Raw genomic sequence first — 25,734 nt, 5'->3', positions numbered from 1 at the left:
ATAATTAAGAAAAGTATGCTTATTATTTATATACTAAAATTTACCCTACTGGAAAACATTTTATTGTCTTAACAAATATCGAAGACATTAAAACCCTAACAGCACAATTACATAGCAGGCATATGCCTATCATGTTCCCTCAGGTACATGGGAATGTGTTCAGTATGTATCTTATATACTTCTGAGAAAGAAATCACATGGATGGCTGGGGGTGCCGTGGCTCAGTTGTCCGGTGCTTGGGGTCCCTGGTTTGATCCCAGCTCGAGCTGTGTGACTTTGTGGTGGACAAACACCGTGCTCGTGGATTTCCTCGGGGTTCTCCCGTTTCTTCCCACTTTCTTCATTCTACCATTTCACTCATCCATAATTATAATAATAATAATAATAATAATAATAATTATTATTATTATTATTATCGACAGCGTCTTTTCATTACGTGAGCATGTTTGACAAGAAGCCAAAGAGAAGATCCATCATTCGTAGAAAGAATAAGAATAGCCAGTTACTTTAACTGTGAACGACAGCGAAAAATACGAAAAGAGTGATAACCTGGAACAATACTTTCTCTCAAATGTATAAAAAATCAAGCCGAGATAGATTCGAACTCGCATGGACGACGCAAAAAGCCAGTGCTTTGTCCAATTGTTTTTTAAGTGACTCACCGAACGTGTTTCAGTAACTTACTTATTGCTAATTTTAATTGCTTCACTCGTTTAACTTGCTTTTTCTAATAACTTATAACGACAGGGACACGAACACAGAAACAACGAGAACAGTTAAAAATCATAGATTCTCTCCCGCCGGGAATCAAACCCGGGACACCATACATCAAAGGCGCACGTGCTAGCCACAAGACCAGCAGGGAGGGCATAGCTCACTCTCTTTGTCGTTAGGGATTACGTCCACTGTATTGCCAGCTATCACTTCTGTGGGTTGTATACTATGATCACATGTTTCTTCTTTGCTGGAAGAGTTAAACCTACATCCTATGTAAGACATGAGGTATTTAGACCTACATGCTCTTCATATAATGTAATAAAAGGGTCATGCTGGGAATAAGAACGTTCCTTGGACAAAACGGAAACTATTGGCATCAGAAATATTTATATATGAGGCATGCGCAGTAGTATATTTAAGAATAGTTACTGCTTAGTTCAGTAAACCAAGAATGGGGTATAACAAAAAGCAAATATGTCGCGTCAACGAGATCGACCAGTGTTGACAGAGGCGGAAGCAGATGTGTAGCAATACATCAACTTGGTTAAATTGATAATTGGTTCTTTATTATGTAGTAGATCGTATCACAACTTTACGGGAGAGCAGAGAAAGACTTACAGACTCTATCATATAGTAAACTTTAGTAACACGATCATATAGACACAAATTGATGTAACTGTGAGTATTACAACTTGGATTTAACGAAAGCCGTTTAGATATTCAGTGGTTTGCAGGGTTGTATAAGATACAATACATTCTTCATACCTCAGCTTCCAGTAGCTAGATACATGCAATTTCAGGTTAGATACTGAAACTGCTGTCGGATTTTAATACATGACAAATTGCAGGATACAAAATGCTTTGCATTACTTGTTTGTTTGTAGACAGCTACTAGCTTAGTGTTCTGAAAGATTGTGTATAAACTAAGGATAGCCAATTCCGGAATTATTACTTTTCGGACTCCCGAAAGTAAAACTGGACAAATTCCGAAATTCGGAAAATTCCGATTTTGGGATAATTCCGTAATTCGGAAAAATCCGGAATTTAGAAATTTCTGATTTCGTTAACATTCTGGAATTCGAAAAAATCCGTTTTTTTCGAAATCCGGAGTTTTTCTCAATTCCGGAATTTTCTAAATTCCGGATTCTTCCCGAGGTCCGAAATTCTTCTGAATTCCGGAGTTTGACTGAATTCCATAATTTTCCGAAATCCGGAAAGTGAAAGTTCCGCTTCCGAAAAATGATTTTTTTTGTTAATATGAATCGTGGCGGACATAAGTCTTTGACCTGGTAATGGCGACTGCTTTGAAAGAAATGGAGAGTATGAGAATTCAATCTGTTATATTTGTAGTTTCGTGTCGAGAAGAAACAAACTTGTGAACCAACGGTTCAAGAACAAGTCAAGTTATTAATGTAAACGACTTCATAAAAGAAATACGAAAGACATTTTGAATCGAAGAAATATAACATACAAATTTGCAAGCGGAGACAAAGAAACCTAACGTAACCAGACTAAAAACGAATCGTTTACCGCGTAGCGATCGCGGTTCAGTGGTCGAGGTGGTTGTGCGAATGCACGTTGTAATTTCTTTTTTACTTTAGGATTTTTGATGGCGATTGATCCGCGATAACATACGTTTTATTATATTCAGATATTTGAATACTCGGATGTTTCAATACATGAACTATCAAATCTTCAGGAATAATAATAGTAATAATAATAAACTAATAATAATTATTATTATCTCGTAGAAGATTAAAAGCTAGAATCTAATTATCGCTCAGGTCATACCATTACAAGCAGAAACGTGACATTTGGAAAGAATATTTCGGTTTGGTTTAATGTTGCTCACGAGAAGAGGAATTTCTCATCTTGTTTCTAAAATAAATAAAAGAACAAGAGAATTAACAATTTACGTTCGAGACAGGGCAAGGCTAACTCAAAATTTTCGTCTCTCTTTCGAGATGAGAATCAAGACGAGAAGAAAAGTATCGAAAACATTTCCCGTCTTGTCTCGATTCTCGAAATAGTGTATGTCCATTCTTTAACTAACAATTGCTCTGTAGACTGAATCTCATAGGCTATTTCGTTACATTCTATTTCAGAGCTCATTGAATTATGCTCTGTGTAGGTATTTTGTAGCAAAGCTTTTATATTTACCTCTGCATATCCTAAAAATTAGTTTATTATATGCCTTACTGTTGCATGATATTCAGTTATATTTATTACAGTTATTTTCCTTAAAACAAACAGTAGAATACTTCCTACATGAAACTTCAATGGAACGTTGTAGTTTAAAATGTTGGTAGTTGCAGAGGTGTGTCTTGAAGGTACGGAATCCTTTCCCCGAAATCTCTATTTTTAAGAAAGTTTTGCGAAATTTCAGGGCAAGTTTAAAACTTTTAATATTGTTATTATTACTATTACTATTATTATTATTATTATATCAACACCGTGTATAATCTTTAAAAGTATATTCAGTTTGTATCTGAATAGTAGAAGCTAATTGCCTGTCGATCTTGGCGTGAAGAAGTCTTCAGGAGGCAAGGACATCGGTCACGTTCTGGGTTTGAGTTCCGAAGGGCCAAGTATTCGGGCTCGAGCCAAAAATTGTTAAAAGTTATAGGCTTCAGCCAAACATGTTCAAAACATCTGGAACCGAGTTTAGGCCTCTCAACGGCTCGAGCGGCTCGGCTTACAGCTCATTCACTATCAAACCGAACCGAGAAGTGAGCCGAGCCAACAGCTTGCCCAACCGAGCCTATTTGAGCCATCGGCTTAGTTGAGCTGAGTCGAAACGTGCCGATGGACTAGTTTCAACTGGCTCGAACCGGTTCACATGAGCCGAGTAGGTGACTCATCCCAACCGAGAAAGCTTGACCCATCGGCTCAATGGAGCTGAGTCGATGGCTCGTTCCAACTGAGCCGGTTCGGGTCATCCCAACCGAGCCGACTCGAGCTGTTCGCTCAGTTGATACGAGACGAGTCAGTTGATATCACAACCAAAGTTGGTCTTCTGCTTGGGCTCAAGAAATCGACCGTGCAGGTCTCAGCCTTGATTTTAAGAATTACAGTATATACTTATATTGGTGATTACCACATTAGAGGTTATCTGGTAATAATTAAAAAACCCTTGCCTTCTGGTTATCTAGACGAGACAAAGATACTCTAAAATTGCCCCACGAGATGCATTAAAATTACGAGACGAGACGCACTAAAAGTATTCCACATTACTGCTTACATTTCTCATGGCTTTCGCTTTCCAGTCTAATCAGGCCATTATTTCAAAACGAGTTGAAACGAGCTGAACGATCGAGCGAGCCATTATCAAACTCGACCTCGAAAACAGCGACTTGGCTCGGAACTCAACTCAAGAAAATTACCTTTGACTCGACTCGAATTGAACTCGAGTCGAGTCGAATTTTGGCTCGACTCGTGCTCATCCCTATTCGTATTTGTATTTTATGTTTCCACTTCAACAACTTCTACTCTTTTCTCCGTTTACATGCTGTTTCTGGATTTCTCTTTCGGTGTCGTCCTTTATTTAGACCATGCACTATTCTTATTCCCAGCTTGTGACGCGCTTCAGTGTCTTATTCAGTTTAGGCTTTTCTCCTTACCTTGACTAAACATGTGATTGATTTAATTCTCACTTTCCGCACAGGAGCGATGAAAATTTATTATTATTATTATTATTATTATTATTATTATTATTATTATTATTATTATTATTATTATTATTATTATACTATTGAACTTGCACGGCGAAATTACTGTATAATACGATATCCTTTCTGTAATATTACTCTATTAGTTTATTAATGGGCACTAAATTGTCTCCAGATCAACGAATAAATTAACTACGGCATGCACTTTGGTCGAAATATCATTACAGAAACATTATTGATTCGTTCCAAACATGTTGCCCATTAATAAACTAAATAACATACAATGGAGTAAAATTACAGAAATGATATCGTATTATACAGTAATATCGCCGTGCAAGTTCAATAGTATAATAATAATAATAATAATAATAATAATAATAATAATAATAATAAAAATAATAAATTTTCATCGGTCCGGCGCGGAAAGTGAGAATTAAATCAATCACATGTGTAGTCAAGGTAAGGAGAAAAGCCTAAACTGAATAAGACACTGAAGCGGGTCACAAGCTGGGAATAAGAATAGTGCATGGTCTAAATAAAGGACGACACCGAAAGAGAAATCCAGAAACAGCATGTAAACGGAGAAAAAAGAGTAGAAGTTGTTGAAGTGGAAACATAAAATACAAATACGAATAGGGACGAGCACGAGTCGAGCCAAAATTCGACTCGACTCGAGTTCAATTCGAGTCGAGTCAAAGGTAATTTTCTTGAGTTCGAGTTCCGTGCCAAGTCGCTGTTTTCGAAGTCAAGTTTCGAGTTGAGTTCAGTTTGATAATGGCTCGCTCGCTCGTTCAGTTCGTTTTAACTCGTTTTTGAAATAATGGCCTGATTAGACTGGAAACCAAAAGCCATGAGAAATGTAAGCAGTAACGTGGAATACTTTTAGTGTTGCTCACAACAGGGGTGCGTCTCGTCTCGTAATTTTAATGCATCTCGTGGGGCAATTTTAGTGTATCTCGTCTCGTGTAGATAACGAGAAGACAAGAGTTTTTTTATTATTACGAGACAGCCTCAAACGTCGTAATCACCAATATAAGTATATACTGTAATTCTTAAAATCAAGGCTGAGATCTGCACGGCCGAATTCTTGAGCCCAAGCAGAAGACCAACTCGGGTAGTGATATCAACCGGTTCGTCTCGTATCAACTGAGCGAACAACTCGAGTCGGCTCGGTTGGGATGAGCCGTCGGCTCGGCCCAATTGAGCCGATGAGTTGAGCTTTCTCGGTTGGGATGGGTCACCTACTCGGCTCATGTGAACCGGTACGAGCCAGTTGAAACTAGTTCATCGGCACGTTTCGACTCAGCTCAACTAAGCCGATGGCTCAAATAGGCTCGGTTGGGTGAGCTGTTGGCTCGGCTCACTTCTCGGTTCGGTTCGATAGTGAATGAGCTGTAAGCCGAGCCGCTCGAGCCGTTGAGAGGCCTAAACTCGGTTCCAAATGTTTTGAACATGTTTGGCTGAAGCCTATAACTTTTAACAATTTTTGGCTCGAGCCCGAATACTTGGCCATTCGGAACTCAAACCCAGAACGTGACCGATGTCCTTGCCTCCTGAAGACTTCTTCACGCCAAGGTCGACAGGCAATTAGCTTCTACTATTCAGATACAAACTAAATATACTTTTAAAGATTATACACGGTGTTGATATAATAATAATAATAATAATAGTAATAGTAATAATAACAATATTAAAAGTTTTAAACTTGCCCTGAAATTTGGCAAAACTTTCTTAAAAACAGAGATTTCGGGGAAAGGATTCCGTACCTTCAAGACACACCTCTGCAACTACCAACATTTTAAACTACAACGTTCCATTGAAGTTTCATGTAGGAAGTATTCTACTGTTTGTTTTAAGGAAAATAACTGTAATAAATATAACTGAATATCATGCAACAGTAAGGCATATAATAAACTAATTTTTAGGATATGCAGAGGTAAATATAAAAGCTTTGCTACAAAATACCTACACAGAGCATAATTCAATGAGCTCTGAAATAGAATGTAACGAAATAGCCTATGACATTCAGTCTACAGAGCAATTGTTAGTTAAAGAATGGACATACACTATTTCGAGAATCGAGACAAGACGGGAAATGTTTTCGATACTATTCTTCTCGTCTTGATTCTCATCTCGAAAGAGAGACGAAAATTTTGAGTTAGCCTTGCCCTGTCTCGAACGTAAATTGTTAATTCTCTTGTTCTTTTATTTATTTTAGAAACAAGATGAGAAATTCCTCTTCTCGTGAGCAACATTAAACCAAACCGAAATATTCTTTCCAAATGTCACGTTTCTGCTTGTAATGGTATGACCTGAGCGATAATTAGATTCTAGCTTTTAATCTTCTACGAGATAATAATAACTATTATTAGTTTATTATTATTACTATTATTATTCCTGAAGATTTGATAGTTCAAGTATTGAAGCATCCGAGTATTCAAATATCTGAATATAATAAAACGTATGTTATCGCGGATCAATCGCCATCAAAAATCCTAAAGTAAAAAAGAAATTACAACGTGCATTCGCACAACCACCTCGACCACTGAACCGCGATCGCTACGCGGTAAACGATTCGTTTTTAGTCTGGTTACGTTAGGTTTCTTTGTCTCCGCTTGCAAATTTGTATGTTATATTTCTTCGATTCAAAATGTCTTTCGTATTTCTTTTATGATGTCGGCAAAGTTTACATTAATAACTTGAGTTATTCCTAAACCGTTGGTTCACAACTTTCTTTCTTCTCCACACGAAACTACAAATATGACAGATTGAATTCTCATACTCTCCATTTCTTTCAAAGCAGTCGCCATTACCAGGTCAAAGACTTATTTCCGCCACGATTCATATTAACCAAAATAAATTCATTTTTCGGAAGCGGAACTTTCACTTTCCGGATTTCGGAAAATTGTGGAATTCACTTAAACTCCCTAATTCAGAAGAATTCCGGAGCTCGGAAAGAATTCGGAATTGAGAAAATTCCGGAATTGAGAAAAACTCCGGATTTCGAAAAAATCCGGATTTTCTCGAATTCCGGAATGTTAACGCAATCAGAAATTTCTAAATTCCGGATTTTTCCGAATTCCGGAATTATTCCAAAATCGGAATTTTCCGAATTTCGGAATTTGTCCGGTTTTACTTTCGGGAGTCCGAAAAGTAATAATTCCGGAATTGGCTATCCTTAGTTTATAACAATCTTTCAGTACACTAAGCTAGTAGCTGTCTACAAACAAACAAGTAATGCACAGCATTTTGTATCCTGCAATACCTCAAGTATTAAAATCCGACAGCAGTTTCAGCATCTAACCAGAAATTGCATGTATCTAGCTACTGGAAGCTGAGGTATGAAGAATGTATTGTGTCTTACACAACCCTGCAAAACACTGAATATCTAAACGGCTTTCGTTAAATCCAAGTTGTAGTACTCACAGTTACATCAATTTGTGTCTATATGATCGTGTTACTAAAGCTTACTATATGATAGCTGTTACTAAAGCTTACTACTCGTTGACGCGACATGTTTGCTTTTTTATACCCCTCTCTTCGTTTACTGAGCTAAACAGTAACTATTCTGAAATATACTACTGCGCATGCCTCGTAGATAAATATTTCTGATGCCAATAGTTTCTATTTTGTCCAAGGAATGTTATTTTTCTTATTCCCAGCTTGACCCTTTTATTACATTATATGAAGAGCATGTAGGTCTAAATACCTCATGTCTTACATAGAATGTATTTTTAACTCTTCCAGCAAAGAAGAAACATGTGATCATAGTATACAACCCACAGAAGTGATAGATGGCAATACAGTAGTCCTAATCCCTAACGACACAGGGAGTGAGCCGTGCCCTCCCTGCTGGTCGCCCTCCCCGCTGGTCTAGTGCCCAGGTAACACAAATTGGAACAGAAGACGTTTTTAAAAAGGTATCACATGACGTCATTTTTTTGGTGATAATGTCATCAAATATCACGTGATCTGCGACGTCTTCTGTAAGGTGCAGTAGACGTCTACAGAGGACTATTTGTGCACCGTCATTTCTTTCACCTTGATTTCGTCGTCCGTAGACGTCTACTGATGACCTATATGGTACCATCATGGTACGTCATCTTTTTAACCTCAATCACGTCATCCTGGTACCTACTTCAGGTACCCTTTTGGTTATATTGGTACCCATTGGTAATCATGTAAGAAAGATGTCAAAATTTGGTAGAACCGCGTGTTCAAGTAATGCCACTTGTGTTTTTAAGTTTACAATTGGAGCGTTCCTATGAAACCATGACCAGTGCTAGTAAAACTCGTATCACTGCCAAAAACCCACTTCTTTCCACTACCCTTACTAGCGCGTGTACCCATAATCGCTGACGTGCCTGCTCCCTTCGGACGCATTCCCGCGCGTTCGCACTGCCCTGAGTTGATTAGATAGTATTCGTGCTTCTTAGTGGCAACATAGCAAAGGTTAGTTTAGTTTTAAAGTTTTATGCTACACATCTAGAAGCCGCATTAATAAGTAAATCGTAAAACAATCGTTGGGGTATGTTTAGCAGAAGGGTTCCAGAGGTACGTAAAAAATATAAAATTTATACAAATGGGTTGATGCAAGTACTTAGACCTCACATAACCCTAACCAAACCTATTATTAACAGAAATAAGTGAAATTCTATGATTTATTCGAAAATTATGCTGGACCCTAAAGTAACAATCTAACAAACTAATCTAACCTAAGCTAATGTGAAAAGAAATCATCAAAATTGTAACATTTTTCTTAGAAAAAATTGCTGTACCTCTTCTACTAGACATATATCTAATTGTAATTTTTAAAACAATTCTGGTGGCACCCTTGAATTGTATCTATGCGAAAGTGGAAAGCTTTTAAGAAACAATAAGAAGGAAATTAATGAAAGATTTATAATTTATCAACAATTATTTCAAGTCATGTGCCAAAAGTAAACCTGTACGGGAAATTCAATGCAAATACTCACTTGTCTTAAATCTGATGTTTTTTTTTTTTATTTTCACAGGAAGCTAATTTTCTTGTGGTTGTTCCCCTGTTTTAAGCGCGCGTTCGAAACGAGTAGACACTTTATATGGAGGCCATAGAACTTCACATTTTCGTGGAGTGAGCCAAATTTCGTTGGCAATAATAACTGAATTGCCTTCAGGCAACTGTATCTCCGGTTCTTCCTCAATGACACAATACATAGTTCTTCTTCACCCTAATTAAGTGCAATGTTCTGAAAAGATAAGATGAGATAATTTACCTTCTCCTCCGGTATAGTAGCACAGTGGTCTGTTATGACAATCTTGCTGTAAAACGAGTACTTTTACTACTAAAAATTAAATTAACACTACGCGACTTTCTAAATGATGGACGCGCGCTATTCTATCATGTGATTCTATCAAGCACGACTCCCAGCATGCACTGTTCTAAGGACGTCCGCGGTTTTAGCACCTCAAAAAGACGTCCTTTTTAGGTGATGTTTGAGACGTCAGTTCTTTCAACCATTCTGGCACGTGATAAACACATACAATTTCGGTCATGTTTGACACGTCATTTTTACTACCATTTTGGTACGTGATAAAGACGTTCCAAATTTTCAAAAGACGTCATTTTGAATTCGAACCCCAAAAAAAGACGTTCATGGTCCGGTTTGTGTTACGTGGGTGGCTAGCACGTGCGCCTTTGGTGTATGGGGTTCCGGGTTCGATTCCCGGTGGGAGAGCCTTTGTGATATTAACTGTCCTTGATGTTTCTGTGTTCGTGTCCCTGTCGTTCTAGATCATTGGAAAAGCAAGGTAAAATGAGTAAAGCAAGTAAAATTAGTAATAAGTAGTTCAAGTTTCTGAGGCACGTTCGGTGAGTCAGTTAACTTTTTTTTTTTTAAAAAAAAGGTCTAGTGGCTAGCACGTGCGCCTTTGGTGTATGGGGTCCCGGGTTCGATTCCCTGCGGGAGAGAATCTATAATTTTTAACTGTTCTCGATGTTTCTGTGTTCGTGTTCCTGTCGTTATATGTTATTAGAAAAAAACAAGTTAAACGAGTGAAGCAATTAAAATTAGCAATAAATAAGTTGCTGAAACTCGTTCGGTGAGTCAGTTAAAAAAAAGTGGAGAAAACACTTGCTTTTCGCGCCGTCCATGCGAGTTCGAATCTATCTCGGCTTGATCTTTTATCCATTTGAGAGAAAGTATTGTTCCAGGTAGTCACTCTTTTCGTATTTTTCGCCGTCGTTCACAGTTAAAGTAACTGGCTATTCTTATTCTTTCTACGAATCATGTATCTTCTCTTTGGCTTCATGTCAAACATGCTCACGTAATGAAAAGACGCTGTCGATGATAATAATAATAATAATAATAATAATAATAATAATAATAATAATAATAATAATAATAATAATAATAATAATAATAATAATAATAATAATAATAATAATATGAAATATTAGTAGCTAACTCGTGTGTGTATTTCGACAATATAATTTTATATTATTATGTAGAAATAAGTAAGGCTGGCTGGCGTCCGCCCCCTAATTTTTTCGATGCGCCTTATGGGTCCATGGTGTCCAAAATTGGTCCCATCCCACTATCACCTCCTGTTCTCTCGATATAAGTTATCGACATTTTGCCTAAAGAGGGCTTTGCCGTGGCCCCATGACTACCCATGACAATGACTCTTCGTTCATTTTGCATTGATATCGCTTACTTTTCTAAGTACTATGAGTGCATACTGTCCAACGTTGCTCCCATCACTATACAATTTCCCGTTCTCTCTATATAAATTGCTAATATTTTGTTTGTAAGGGAGATGTGGCGTTACAATCATTACGTTTGAAGAAGAATTGAGGAAGATATTGCCTTGCCACAAACAACACTTATTATTATTATTATTATTATTATTATTATTATTATTATTATTATTATTATTATTATTATTATTATTATTATTATTATTATTATTAGTAGTAGTAGTAGTAGTAGTAGTAGTAGTAGTAGTATTTTACTTACCACTAATGTTGCTTACCTTTATTTGTATTGCAATGTGTTACTAAAAAGAAATCCAATAACACTCCTCGCCATTCACGCTCCCGAACTCAAAATAGATGAGTCCCGGGTTCGATTCCCGGCGGGAGCTCATGTGGTTCGGATTCCACATTAATCAGTAGATCCACGTCTCACATAGCGTCGCTGCTGAACGGGGCGTTAAACTCAAAATCAACTCAACTCAACTCGAAATACATGATTTACAGTTCTCTGTGTTAGAGGAAAGCACATTTATTATATTATTTTTTCAAATACCACGTTTCACAAGTTACTTCACTTTCAATGTGTAATTTCATATCATCACTAACAATCATCTTGTTCCGATACGAAAATAACCCCCTCCTGCAAAAAAAAAAAAAGCCTGCCCGAAGCGAAAGGGCGTGAACCTTCTTTAGGCAATTAATCGGGTCCAATATTTCAATAAAAGAGGTTAAGTCCCTGCACACAAATATTTCAGTAAAAGAAGAAAAGTTATTCAAACTTTCTGAATACCTATTTATTGGCGAAATTTGGTTCCCTTGGAACTTTTTAAGAGTTTGAAGGGCCGCCATTTTGAACATTTTCATCTGATTATTCTGGTTAACGAATGCATCAATATATTTCAACAACTAATGTTTGTGCCAAGTTTCGTCTCAATCCGCTGAAAATTAGGGTGGTTATAGCATTCACAAATAACGTTATATATATGCACAGATAGATAGATAAATAGACACAGAGAGAGAGAGAGAGAAATTGTTTTGCTCCCTTCTCGCACCTGTGGTGCGTCAGAGCTAAACCGGGCCCCTTTGCAAAACGTATTGACCAGCCTAACCTAAACACAAGCCTCTTACTTGCTAACGTAGAAATGTGGTCGGGAGGTGTAAGGCATGTAGAAATTGTATTTTTAGTAACCATGAGTGTGGTCAATTTCCATGTTTTTCTTTCACTTTTTGCAGCTACTTCGGAACGTTCAATTTTCATTCTTCACTAATCGCAAATGGCGTTTAAATTCAAAATAAGAGAAATTTTGGTGGCACTTGTTCGGATATTCTTCTCTTTCCAAATGAAGAAAAGAATAAAAGCAATACGCAAAGACAAAAAGTATTATCAGTACTAAACATTACCAATAATAATTGCTACGAAAAACTAAATACGACCTCTTTTACTCTCTCATGAGCTGTATGTATTATGAACAAAAATTTTAAAAAATGTCCTTGGCGGGGATCCGAACTGCCGACCTTTCCATTTGTAAGCCAGCATCTTAACCACTACACCAAGATCATGGCATGGTGAACGTTTAGTTGTCGGCGTATTTGTTGTAATTGTGTTTTATGTTCCCACTTCGACAATTTTTACTCTTTTTTCTAAGTTTAACAGCTGTTTCTGGCTTTCTCTTTCGGTGTCGTCCTTTATTTACACTATGCACTATTCGTATTCATAGCTTGTGCCCCTTGCAATGTCTTATTCAGATTAAACTTTTCTTTTTGCCCCTCAGTAAACATTTGATTGATTTAATTCTCATACTCTCCACGGATGGAGCGCAGGAATGCCAGACTCGAAAGATAGGTGTACATTTACTTTCCTGACAGATAATACATATTCATGTGAAATCCTTTATTTTAGCCTCCTTGGTTACGTCCCATCGACGCATCTACTGTGCCCCACGCTTTAGTGAATACAACCCTGAGCGAGACTGACACAAATTGGCCAACTTTGATCATCACTGCCTTTGCCAATCGACAGACTTCTTTGTCTACTGTTCATGTATTCGTATATTCGCCTGGTTAATAGATAATTGGAGAAGAAAACTATACATATGATGTAAGAGAGCTCTGAATTAGAAATCGGTAATGTAGATTATGACATTCGTACCTGTACCCCGGAAATGAACGTATGATTCATTTGTCATTGGTACACCTACGACTGGACACAGCGAAACAGTCACAGCTAGGAAAAGACGAAAGTGAGCCGTTCTTCTGCTGCAATATGAACGATCCATTTCGTAGCTAGCAAACGTCTGAAAGAAAGAAAAAAGCATGAACAAGTATTTCGTTAGGATTTGGACTATATATTCACTAGACGGTGTGCATGTGTCAAGGTTCAGGCGCCATTGCTTGTTAAAACCTATTGTTTGTTATATTACTGCACTAAGTTCCTATTAATTAAGAACAATAGATTGCAGCATTGCTACTCATGTAAATGTTGCTGGACAGTTCGTATGCTTACAAAACTATCTTCATGACCGATTACAGAAAACAGCACGCTATTCGTTACTTAATATAAATGCTGAATATACTGTGTAAAGTTTAGGTTATAGCATACAATAAAAAACAATGCAAATTCTCCCTGTCAGTTACTAGTTATTTCTGATATGATCGGAAGGCAATGTCGTCCGTATTCCCCGAAGAAAGGGCGCAACTCTTTAAACGGGTAGACAAAAAATCGTTGGTGTTCATTCTACAACTTATTCTTGCCACCAAATCACCTTTCAACGTCTCTCTGTACGCTACCTACTCCAATAACTATGTCCATTTTTACACTGCACGATACGAAACAACTCTTTAATTTTTTTTAATACTATGGACTTGTGTTTCTTGTTTCTGAATATCATATCTCTACCCAAAAACAAAGTTCCCTTTCAAACCCTGTTACTTGAAGAACGCATTACAGCTTTCCTTATCAACGAAACTTTTCTGACCAAGACTATTTCCTGCCGCAATTCTAATTACATCTTACTTTGCTGTGATAGTCCCTTACTAGCATTGCGAGCTAATGGCGGAGCTGGTATAGGCTCGCAATACAATATTCCATGCAGGCAACAACAATGTCTCACTTTACATTTACCAGAGCATGTCATTACTACTCTGTTTTTAAAAACATCACGATCACTCTGGCTACAATATACATCAGACCAGGCAATCAAATTTCTCTGGATTTCTTCTCTCACATCTCAGCTACGTACCGCCAGTATATCATTCTTGCTTATATCAATTTCCACATTCGCTCCGCTCAAGACCGACCCCGCTTTACAGATCATATCACGACCCATACGACAGACGTTGTTCTCGATCTTCCAACGGCCACTCAGCTCATATCAAACACCACACCGGACATTGCAATTACTTCAATCACGCTCACCACACGCTGCACTGTTATAGTTCTCGATTTACTTGGTAGCGATCATGCGCCAATAAAACTTACCTATCATACAGGTCTTGCTCCTTACCAACGCCTCCCACCACCTAGTCTCTCACCCCGTTACGATAAAACAGACTGGTCCCGTTACCGTACTTACCTCTCTTCTGCTCTTGTACTTTACCAAACTCCCACTACTTAAGATGAACTTAACACTCAAGTTGAACATATTACTTGTGCTATCCAACAAGCCTCTGCTCTCTACATACTCCAGAGTCCATACCATATCGTCCAAAATTACCACCGCTTTATCGTCCTTTGTTTCGTCAGTCACAACAAGCATATCGTGAATACCTTCGTACACGAAACCCAGATGCACTCCCTCATCACCACCACTTACAGAGAACTGTCCGAAATTCTCTTATAGCATCTCAGCAAAGGCAGTGGGTCAAAACGTGCAATACTCTTGCCGACACAACCCAGCCAACATTGTATTGGAAGCGGTTTAACGCCTTGTGTGGGAAACTTACCAACACTCCATATCCTCTTCTCTTCGATGACAAGCAGTTGCACTCTGATCTGGAAAAAGTGAACGCTTCTGCAGAGCACATTCAAGGCATCTTTACACCTCCTGCACAAGCTACTTCCCACTCTCATCCTGTTAACAAAGTAAATACAGATTCACACCACTTTCAGCCGGACGCCAACCATCCATTAACACCCCACGTCCTAAATGTTCCCATCAATTCGAATGAAATATCAGCTGTGATTAAGCATAAGAAAAATACTGCTCCCGGCTTTGATGACATAACATACAGGTATATCAAACAAAAGCCTACCTGCATTGTTCCAATCTCTAGCCCTAATATTTACATTCATTTTTCACAGTGACTTCTACCCAACTGACTGGAAAGTTTCAAAATGTCTCATGTTTTCGAAACCTAATGAATAAGGAGTGCCGTCTTCTTTTACAGATCCATCCAGTTAGCGTCCACATTCAGTAGAATCTTTGAAAGGATCATCGTTAAAAGATTACATCCCTATTTAAACGATCGACATCTCACCCCATCCATCAAGCTGGTTTCCGCCCTGGCTACTCTATTAATGACCAGTTGCTTCGTCTCACGACACTAATCACAAACCATTATAACATGATTCAACCGTCTTGTCTAGTCCTGTTCGATCTCGAAAAAGCGTTTGATAAAGTATTGAATTTAGCATTAATTTACAAGCTTGTCAGATTCCAGCTTCTTATGATCTATATCCTCTTCATCTATCATTTTCTTGTTTGCTGTCTTACTTACGTCACCATAAATTCTGATCTTTCATTTCCAATTTTTCTTTATGTGGCGTTCCACAGGGATCCGCTTTATCACCCCTATTATATCTACTTTTCGTTGCTGACTTTCCCGATCTACCAACAAACGTCCATCTGTTTCAATACGCCGATGACACGGCATTTCTTGCTCTTTGTCGCACTGTTCCGCAAATCAATCTTGCACTTCAGGAAGCTATAAATCGTTTTACACACTGGTGTCGGAAATGGGACTTAACAGTTAATGCTAATAAAACACAAGTCATAATTTTCATACCACCTCGCAAACGCACAAAACTCCATCGCAACTCATCACTTCTTTCATTAAAAGTCCGTAATATACCATTACATTATTCTAAAACCGTCAACTATCTTGGGCTCATTTTTTACCATCACCTCACTTGGACATCTAATCTCAACTCTGTTAAAACTAAGGCATATAACAGACTTAATTTACTCAAAGGCGAACCGAAAACACTTGAGGTCTCTCTTCCCGGTCTGTTCTTAATACATATAAAGTCTTCCTTCGCCCAGCGCTTACATATGTTTCTCCAGCCTGTATATCAGCATCACCATCGTACTATGCCAAGCTCGCAGTTTTTGAACGACACGCTTTTCACATCGGCTATCGCATTTCATTACCCAGTCTCACCCGTGACCTTTACTCTCGTATTACATTTCCTATTCTTAAATTTCACCTAGAAACGCTACGCCAGAAATTTCTCACCGATCGCTACACTCGTCACCACCCACAACTTTTCGACACTATGCAATACCTTTCACTTCACCCATGTTGACCACGTTATTACTATACACCTTTGCATCTCCTTTTCACACTTTATTGTTATACGTTCGGTCGATCTGGAAGTTCTGGACGAATATCGTATTCATGCTCATCTCTCTCACATTTTCCCTTCATATAGTGCACAGTGATCTTCCATTGTGACTAACAGGGCTCCCCCAGTCTTCATCAGCCTACCGTCGACCCTAGGCAGAAGATAACAGCATTCGTTGATTTAACCTTTCCCTCGTGTTGTAACGCGCTTGCACTTCATTTCATCCTTCATGTTCATCGCATCTTTTTACAACTACCATACTCTACCGTCTTGTTATGTTTACAGTTTCATAATTTATTTCCATTCTGCCGATTCTATTGTACATTCTTTGTGATTTCTTTCTCTTATGTGTTTATATTATTACCTGTGCATCCATCAGTCAGTGTGTTTATAATCGCAAAAATCATGATGTTCCTACATAAGAATGACTATATTATGTACTGTAAATAAATGATGAAATAAAGTAAAATAAACATTGAAAACTGTAACCTATGCATCCCTTAGATCCTCTCCCAATACAAACTTTTCCTTCACATCCCTTTCCCAAAAGAGGGCGTACTCCTCTAAGAGGTTACTAGCTCACGAACTAGCATTAAAGAAAACGTTGGTGTTGAAATAACATGTAAATGATATGCTACAGTAGTAGTGTTTTTGTGTGGTTTTAACTCTATTTTTGTTCTGATTACCTTATGGTGAGATTTTCGCCGTGAAAATGTTCATTTTTGCACTGCATTTGCACTAAACTAAAAATGGAACCAAAACCGAGTAACTGACGGTAAATCTGAACCTGTAACCTCCAAAACGCAGTGATAGCGTGAAATTTTGAGCATATAAATTGTGTTGAAGAAACAGACTCTATTTGCGTATAATATACATCACGAAGGCGGATATCTAAACTATTGAAACATTACCAATCTTCGGATAGGGGAAAGGGTAATGTTATCCTTATTTAGCTGAAATTTTATAACAGACAGACTCTAATCTTAAGTTGTAACACTTATAAATTACTATTTTCTTCATAACTATGGGATGTAGCTTGTTTTTATTAATTTTAGAAATAAAATTAATTCGAATTGATTTTTTAATATTTGGCACGGCAAACGTTAAGGAAATGGTTAAGGCAAGATTTGACTTTAACAAACTTAGAGAGACTTTTGGTGTATACGTTCCTGATTGTTTCTGCGGTGATTTACCTTTTGAACTTGATGAAGTTCCATCATGCGATGGGTAGGAAGGTTCCTTGAGCGTGCGATGCCTCCTTCAAGAACTGATCGCCAAGACCCCGATTGTTCTCCATCCTCCTGATTTTGTTCATCTTTCATTTCCGGGGTGTAGTTGAAACTCCGTCTCTATCCTCCTCCTAATCCGAACATGGGACGATGGTGTCCAAACTGGCACCTCCCACATACGTCATGAAGCCCAACGTCAGCTTGATCTTTTGCAAAACGTGTCCGGGGATTGACCACACAAGCGGGCACCAAACCTGGTACAAAATTCTGACATATAAGCAAGAAAAACCTAAATGCAGCATCAAATCATAAACACGGAAGACACGCAGTTCAGCAAGTTATATCTTCTTTGTAGACAACCAAAACAGGAACTTTAGATCAATACTTCAGCATTTCTTAAGAATGCAAACCTACAGGGAAGTTAGGACAGACAAGGAAATGATGAAGGAATCCAGAAGTAAAATGTTAACTAGCTTTGCGGAAGCTTGGGTAGGAAAGGACATTTGCCTTGTGCCGTCATTTATTATTAACAGAAAAAAAAGAGAAATTACAGCGTGCTCTACGAGCCTTGAGACTACAACAATTATTGAAAGAGAAAAAAATAAATAAATAAAATCTTCCTTGTGTACATCGTGGGCAGTGTTGGGTAAGTTACTTGTAAAAATGTAACGCGTTACAAGTTACTTTACTTTCTGTTAAAATGTAACGCGTTAGTAACGCGTTACTTTCCCCCAAAAAGTAACTGTTACTTTACTTCGAAAGCAACGCGTTACTAACGCGTTACTTTTAGGTCCGAAACTTTAAAAGTGTGAAAAAAATTATGACTTCAATTTTCCGTACTATTATTACTAGCGCTATTATTATTATTATTATTATTATTATTATTATTATTATTATTATTATTATTATTATTATTATTATTATTATTATTGCACGTTCTGAATCGCTTTATGTAAATGCAAGGACAAATTTTTACTTGATATATGAACATTTTCATATAATGTAACATTGATAAAATGCCATACTGCGTTACTCGTAGGGATGGGGACGAGCGAGTTCGAGCGAGTTTTCTTTGACACTCGATTCGACTAGAAACAGACTTTGAGCTCGACTCGAAAAATTTCCTTCAACTCGACTCGAATTGGAGTCGAGTTCGAGTCGACTCTAGCCAAATCCGCTGTGTACTTTCGGGTACATTCTTCAAGTATATTACATAGATAGTATAATTATCAATGACACTACTACTACTATAACTTATATTATTATTATTATTATTATTATTATTATTATTATTATTATTATTATTATTATTATTATTATTATTATTATTATTATTATTATTATTATTATAACAACACTGTATATAAAAAAAGATAGGCGGTTTGTATATGAATACTAAAAAAACTAGTTGATTGCCAACCTCGGTAGTCGTGAAGTCTAGGAGTCAAGAACATTGTTCAAGAGCTTCTGAATTTGGGTTGAGGGTCTAGGTTGAGTATTCGGGCTCGAGCCAAACACTGTTAAAAGTTAGAGGGCATTGGCCAAATATCTTCAAAACTGCTTGGCCCGGGTTTAGAATTGTCAACGACTCGAGCAGCTCGGCTCACAGCTCATTCACTATTGACCCGAACTGTGAAGTGAGCCGAGCCAACAGCTCACCTAACCGACTCGGCTAGCGCCCTCAGCTCAGTTGAACCGAACCGAGCAAATGGCTCATCCCTACCAAGCCAGCTCGAGTCGGTGGTTCACCCCAAGTGAGCCGGCTCGAGCCATCTTCTCAGTTGAGCCGAGCCGAGCTGAGCTTGTTATAAAAAATCTCTTGTGGTCTTGCTATCAAGAGGAGACGAGATGCGAGCCGTTCCCACTCTCGTGAGCAACACTAAAAGTATTCCATATTACTGTTTAGCTTACATTTCTCATGGCTTTCGTTTTCCAGTGTAATCAGGCCATGATTTCAAGACGACTTAAAACGAACAAGCCATTTATCAAACTCGACTAAACTCGATGCGAAAAACTGAATCGGCTCGGAACTCGACTCGAGGGTATTACCCTTGACTTGACTCGAAACTCGACTTGAATTCGAGTCGAGTCGAGTTTTAGCTTGACTCGTGCTCATCCCTATACGTTAGAAAAAATGGTTGCTTATTATTATTCTGTTAAAATAATTATATAATAATAACACTGTTGTTATGTAAAATTAAAAATAAAGAATATAGAGAAACATTACACTACTCTACGAGGTATAATCAACGGGACTCTAGGATAAGCAAACTGATCTGAAAGAACTCCAATATTACATACCATCAGCAAACTATTTTCTAGTAATAAAGTAGGCTTGCTTATCAGAACACAGTTTATTCATATTAACACCTTACTGTAAATTGTTAATTATGGCACCCTAGTTGTTGATAAATATTTTCCGTCGGGGCACTTCAAACACTTTACTTTTAAATTCTGTCCACCATCATCTTCAGCTCTTAAGAAAAAAGTATTCTTTCAAATGTTCAAACAGTAAAATATTGTTGTTCTCCATCTTTATAAAAACAACACCAATCAAAGTAAAATAGACTACCGGTATCATTGCACTGCTAGTTCACTCACCGAATGTATTGATTTGGAGCTGTTAAAATCTACGACAAAATCTTCCAGGTGCTTGCAATCAGTACACGTGATTTCCCTAAGGCTGTCCTCATCTTCAGAAAACAGCAAGTGGTACTACCAACTTATCTGTTTCTCTGTGTGTCTGTGACTGTCGGTCACTGACATGCGTAGTTCATGCTCGATTGTTTTATTCTGAGAAATTCACTTACAGGAAAGAAACATTTCTTTCCGAAAAAATATATACATATATTGTAGTTACTCATCCAAAATGTAACGCGAAAAAAGTAACGCAAACTAGGTACGTTACTTAAAAATTTGTAACGCGTTACCGTTACAGTTACTTTGGAAAAAATGTAACGCGTTACTAGGAAACGTTACTTAAAAAGTAACGCGTTACAAGTAACGCGTTACTTGCGTTACGTTACTTCCCAACACTGATCGTGGGAAATCGAATCCGGAACCTCTGGGATGGGTTACGGAACTTGCCCACCCCCTAAAATAATGTGCAAGATTTTCCAGAATACATGGATGGAAAAGCCGAACCATAAGATCTGCAAAAAACTAAAATAAATTTTAAATATTTCATTTCAAACAAAACGTAAATAAAAGAGCGAAACTATAGCAAGCGTAGTACAAGCTGATGAAGCTAGATGTCATCACTAAACAGCACTTCAGAATGGAGACACACTCCGTCGGTCAAACCCAGAACATGCGGGTTGTACTGGAATGCGGCTCCCAGTGACTGCGTGGATCGGGGAAAAGAGTCGATTCTTTTCCAGGTGAATCGAAAAGTGGGCCCCATAAATGTGGCTCTCAACAGTGAATACTCTGAAGCCGCTAACATCAGCAATATGGAAGAGGAGGAAAATAGAATAAAGTAAGTAAAGCATACGTATCATGGATGTTATAAAATAGAGGATCTGCCCATACAAGAAAATCGTAAAGCCATACGTCACAGCTTCGCCACACCTACTCTGCCCACTCCGCGCCACTAAGATCACAATGTTTCGAGCCAACAATCATGGCGGAAGCCAAAGTTGCCAATCAGACATGCGGGTTTAGACGATGCTCGGATGTTTTTTGGCTTCATTGAGTTCATATGATGAAGATACATATGGGCAGATCCTCTATTTTATAACATCCTTGATACGTATAATGTACGTAATGATAATGTACATACGTATGTGTGTGTACATTATACATATGGTGTGAGTATATGCACTGTGTGGGATCGTTACAAAAATGTCATCTGCTTATCCAAGTACGTTGTATGTGTTCACTCTGTGGAAATTTACTGAAATACTCTTACCCAACGAGACGAAAAATAAGGTTTTGTCGTCTCGTCTCTTAAATTCGTCTAATCTCATTTCTCGGAAAACCTTTTTTCACCGTGTCTGCTAATTTTATCTCGTCTCGTTCTGTAATTTAATGTTTTTTAATTCATTTAGGGCAGTAGTTCTCAGAGTAGGGTCCACGGGACCTAGCCTAAAAATTGAAATGTGTCGTAATAAAATAGAACTCACGCTATTTTGCAAGAGATATTTTTCCAGTTACTAAAAAGAAAGCAATTAGTCGTTTATAATATCTGCGTTTGTAAATTAGAAAACAATATCTGCGTTTGTAAATTTAAATATTTCTCTACTTTAATAAATTTCTGCCCTACATGTATGAAGAGTTGTCTAAAAAGGAACTGCAATATTTCATGTTTCCTTTCACTACCACCTACTTATGTGAGCAGACCTTTTCTGCTCTTTGCGGTATTAAAATTTTAAAGCGAAATCGTCTTAATGTGGGATCGGACCTAAGATTGATGGTGACAAAAACTTATTCTAGATTTCAATGCAATTATGTAAAATCAAAAGGAATTTCATTCCTCACATTAGTGGCCCCACATTTGAAAACATTGTTTATCAAGTGGAGTTCTTAAAAAAAAAATTGATTTTCTGAAAATTACTGTATTTTCAAATGAAATTTCGTTCCCAAGCAAACAATCATGCATCTTTTGAATAAATTACTTATTGCATTATTTTTCTTGATCTTTTTCTTATCAGTGATAATTCTAATTAGTATATTGTTTAATACTATGTGAAATTTCAGATAGCATTGCAAGGGAGTCCGCAGATCACTTTCCGAATGAACAGTCGATCCGCGTTATCGGACAGTTTGAGAACCACTGATCTAGAGGTTATCAGAATCCTTTTATGTCAACGTTCAACGTTCCACGCTTATGCCGTTTAAGCTATTGTTAACTTAAGTAAACGAGAGCGAAATTAAATTATTTATGCTCTTGCACTAGGAATCGAATCCTGGACCATGTGCCCCAAAGGCAAATGCGCTACCCACTACATCAGCAGAGATAGCTAAAAAAAAAGTTAATTATATCATATGAAATATTAACAGTACTCACCTGTATCCAATAGAAGACGAAGCCACCAATTGAACAAAATGCGACTCCTGCGTAATGCATATCTAAAACAGTGGTTAATTGGAAGTTGGCTACGAAAGTGAACCCAAGCGCATGGACTGTCCCACTCAAGATGGTAAGTATTGCGTAAATCCTCATAGCGAATGAAGGGTGACTCTCCAAATATAATCGGATAAACCTGTATCTCAAGTATATAACAACAGATGCTGAAAGAAGCAAGAAATTCAAATGTATAATTTTAAAGAGTGAGACAGAAATGTATTTCAAGTCACAAACCAAAAAAGTCATATATAACTTCGCAACAGTACCGCAGCAGCGGGTGAGACTGTACCAAACGCGTATTTCAACTCATGACAATTCTTAGTGGCCATAATGAGAACAGGAGCGTTTAGAGCTCATAATGTAACGTAATGATATGTTTAGTAAAATGATCGATGGGAATAGGGATGCAATATATACACGAGTATAGGCGTCAATCGAACATGTTTATAGTCCAATATATATTATTAATTTTTACGAAAAAAAACGGCATATACAGGAGTGGGTATATGCTATATTTTTCAAAATTGACGAGCGTATACCAATCAAAAATTCTAGTATTATACCACTGGGCAGCTGCTATACATAAAATATAAAGCACCTATTTTCAAACTGTGCATCATGACCAAGGTCAATCTTCATTGTCTTGTTAGGATGATATGAAGACGGTTTTTCTCTTTCTGAGAGCGGAATCGTGTCGAACGTTATCTAGAATTTGAACGGAAATGAATTCATAATTGCTTTTATTTAAGTTAGTGATGGCTACAGTAGCAGAAAAAAGTGAGATTGAACTTTCTGACGCTGACTACTAACAACCGATGACGTCACGTGTAAAATCGATGATAGCGCCAACTCCTTACAACGAAATTTAAGGTTGATTTGTTCTTTTGCTGTGAAGAGAATCAAAACGAATTCCCGCATCGTATGGTATAGGATGATGTTTGTGTGTATTCTTGTCTGTGCTTGCACCCCTCTCCCACTAATCCAGGAGCTAAAATATTAAATTGCAAATACATGTAACTTTAGGGTCTTTGGTCACGTTCTTTAGCAAATAGTAGAGGTCTTTCGCGGCTAAGTCGTTGGCATACATACGTTTGGCGCGGAAGACCCGGGTTCGGAAACTAATATAGTTCGGATTCCACGTTAAGCTGTCTCATATGAATCGCTGATTTGAGAAACGTCGTAAGTCAGTAATACCAGTAATGTCGTAAGTCAATGATTTGTGACGTTTCTGAACTCAGGGACACTTATTGCAGCTCAATAATGCACGAACTAGTATCACAACCCAACGGTGTAGCTATCTGTGAAAAACCAAAGCTGAATGTAAACTCATTTTAGGCATATGGCTGACTTATGATGTTTCTCAAATCAGCGATTCATATAGCCTCATTACTGAAAGGAATGTTAAACTCAAAATATATCAATCTTTAGCAAATAGTATCGTAATGGAGCCAACTAGCGAAAATTTCCTGAAAGAAAGTCCGGCTCCTTGTTTGTGACAGTCATCACTTGGAATCCATGTCGAGATTTTACTGTGACTGGGCGACCATATGCAATAGTAATACACTTGGTAAGCCGTACGTGTGGGCATATGTTTTCCATGGTTTGCAATTTTTCACTGCAAAAGTAAAGGTAAAAAATGCTTTGACCATTCACAGTTTAATGTGTACATTGGTCAACAACCGATTGCTATCACTTATCCTTCACACTGTTAATATTTAGAAGGGATTATATTGGCAGTTGAATTGATTGTCAAATGTTTAGCAAAGTCTTTGCAAGATAAGGTCAATGTTCACAGTTAGCTAGCCTATTCAGTGCCGTAACGATAACTATGCAGCTCCGCTTGCTCCACCTTCTAAAAACAAAATAAAACTTACAGGAATTACTTCTGTATATGATTTACGATTAGTTGTGGCATATTACAGCAGGTCAAAATGCAAATTTAACTCTCTTATCAGTCCTAGGTTACACTATCTGTGGAAGTTACTCAATTATTACATAGCACACAGCGGCAATTCCTCCATGCTGTTCCCCTCCTTTTATGCATCTCTAAACAAGATCTAAAATATTCTGAAATCTGAATTCATTCCTCTCCAAACAAGCTCCATGTCTCTGCTCTGCAATGACGCAACGCCGTTGAGGTTAAAGTCCAATTGCTGTCGGTGATGAGAAAAGTGTTTTCTTCCGAATTAAAACCTAGTAGCTACGAACATAGTGAGGAAGTAAAAGAAACTGTGCGTTGGCCTCTTCCTTCCATTGTATTGGCTATCTAGGAATTTAGCACATCACACAGTTCAATTTGCTCATGTAATTTTAATTTGCAAAGGATTTTTTCGCCCTTTTGTACAACGTTGTATGTGATACTGTGTCACTCTTTTGATAAAAATTAGGAAGATTTAGGTTTCCATACTGCTAGTTAAACCTGTGTAAATGACAAGACAACGGAACAGATGAGTGATAGCTGTTCTAGGTTCACGAATTCGAAAATATCGTCTTGCACAGATATGAACCAGCCAGCGTATGATAGATCAAACGAAATGTGAGTAATAATTTACTAACTCACACAGATAGTGCAACGTAGTAATGGTAAGCGTATGAAATAGTGTCCTTTTGGTTTCCTGAATTTTTATAATGTAAAATGATTTCAAATAGCAGACAACCTACCTCTCGCCTTACATGATATAAAACGAAAATAAAATCCTTCATTTTCTAAGTAGTCACTATAATTCTACGAAACGGTTAACGGATAGTTAATC

At 37.6% G+C, this 25,734-nt stretch overlaps 1 protein-coding gene across 1 annotated transcript in view; it reads right to left on the bottom strand.

Moving 5' to 3' along the window:
- Nucleotides 1–25,734, bottom strand: part of LOC145681971 (DNA damage-regulated autophagy modulator protein 1-like) — a 50,446-nt gene that overhangs the window by 12,428 nt on the left and 12,284 nt on the right. Inside the window, exons 4-5 of the mRNA XM_081753571.1 lie at nt 22,922–23,145; nt 13,271–13,415 (exon numbers count right to left, since the gene is read on the bottom strand). Of these exons, the coding sequence (XP_081609697.1) occupies nt 13,271–13,415; nt 22,922–23,145 (369 nt within the window). The remainder of the gene's footprint in view (nt 1–13,270; nt 13,416–22,921; nt 23,146–25,734) is intronic.

This window comes from Thermobia domestica, chromosome 3 (genome assembly GCF_964235325.1).
Source record: "Thermobia domestica chromosome 3, izTheDome1.hap1.1, whole genome shotgun sequence".
NCBI classification, from domain to species: domain Eukaryota; kingdom Metazoa; phylum Arthropoda; class Insecta; order Zygentoma; family Lepismatidae; genus Thermobia; species Thermobia domestica.
This window is presented reverse-complemented; position numbering and strand designations above follow the sequence as displayed.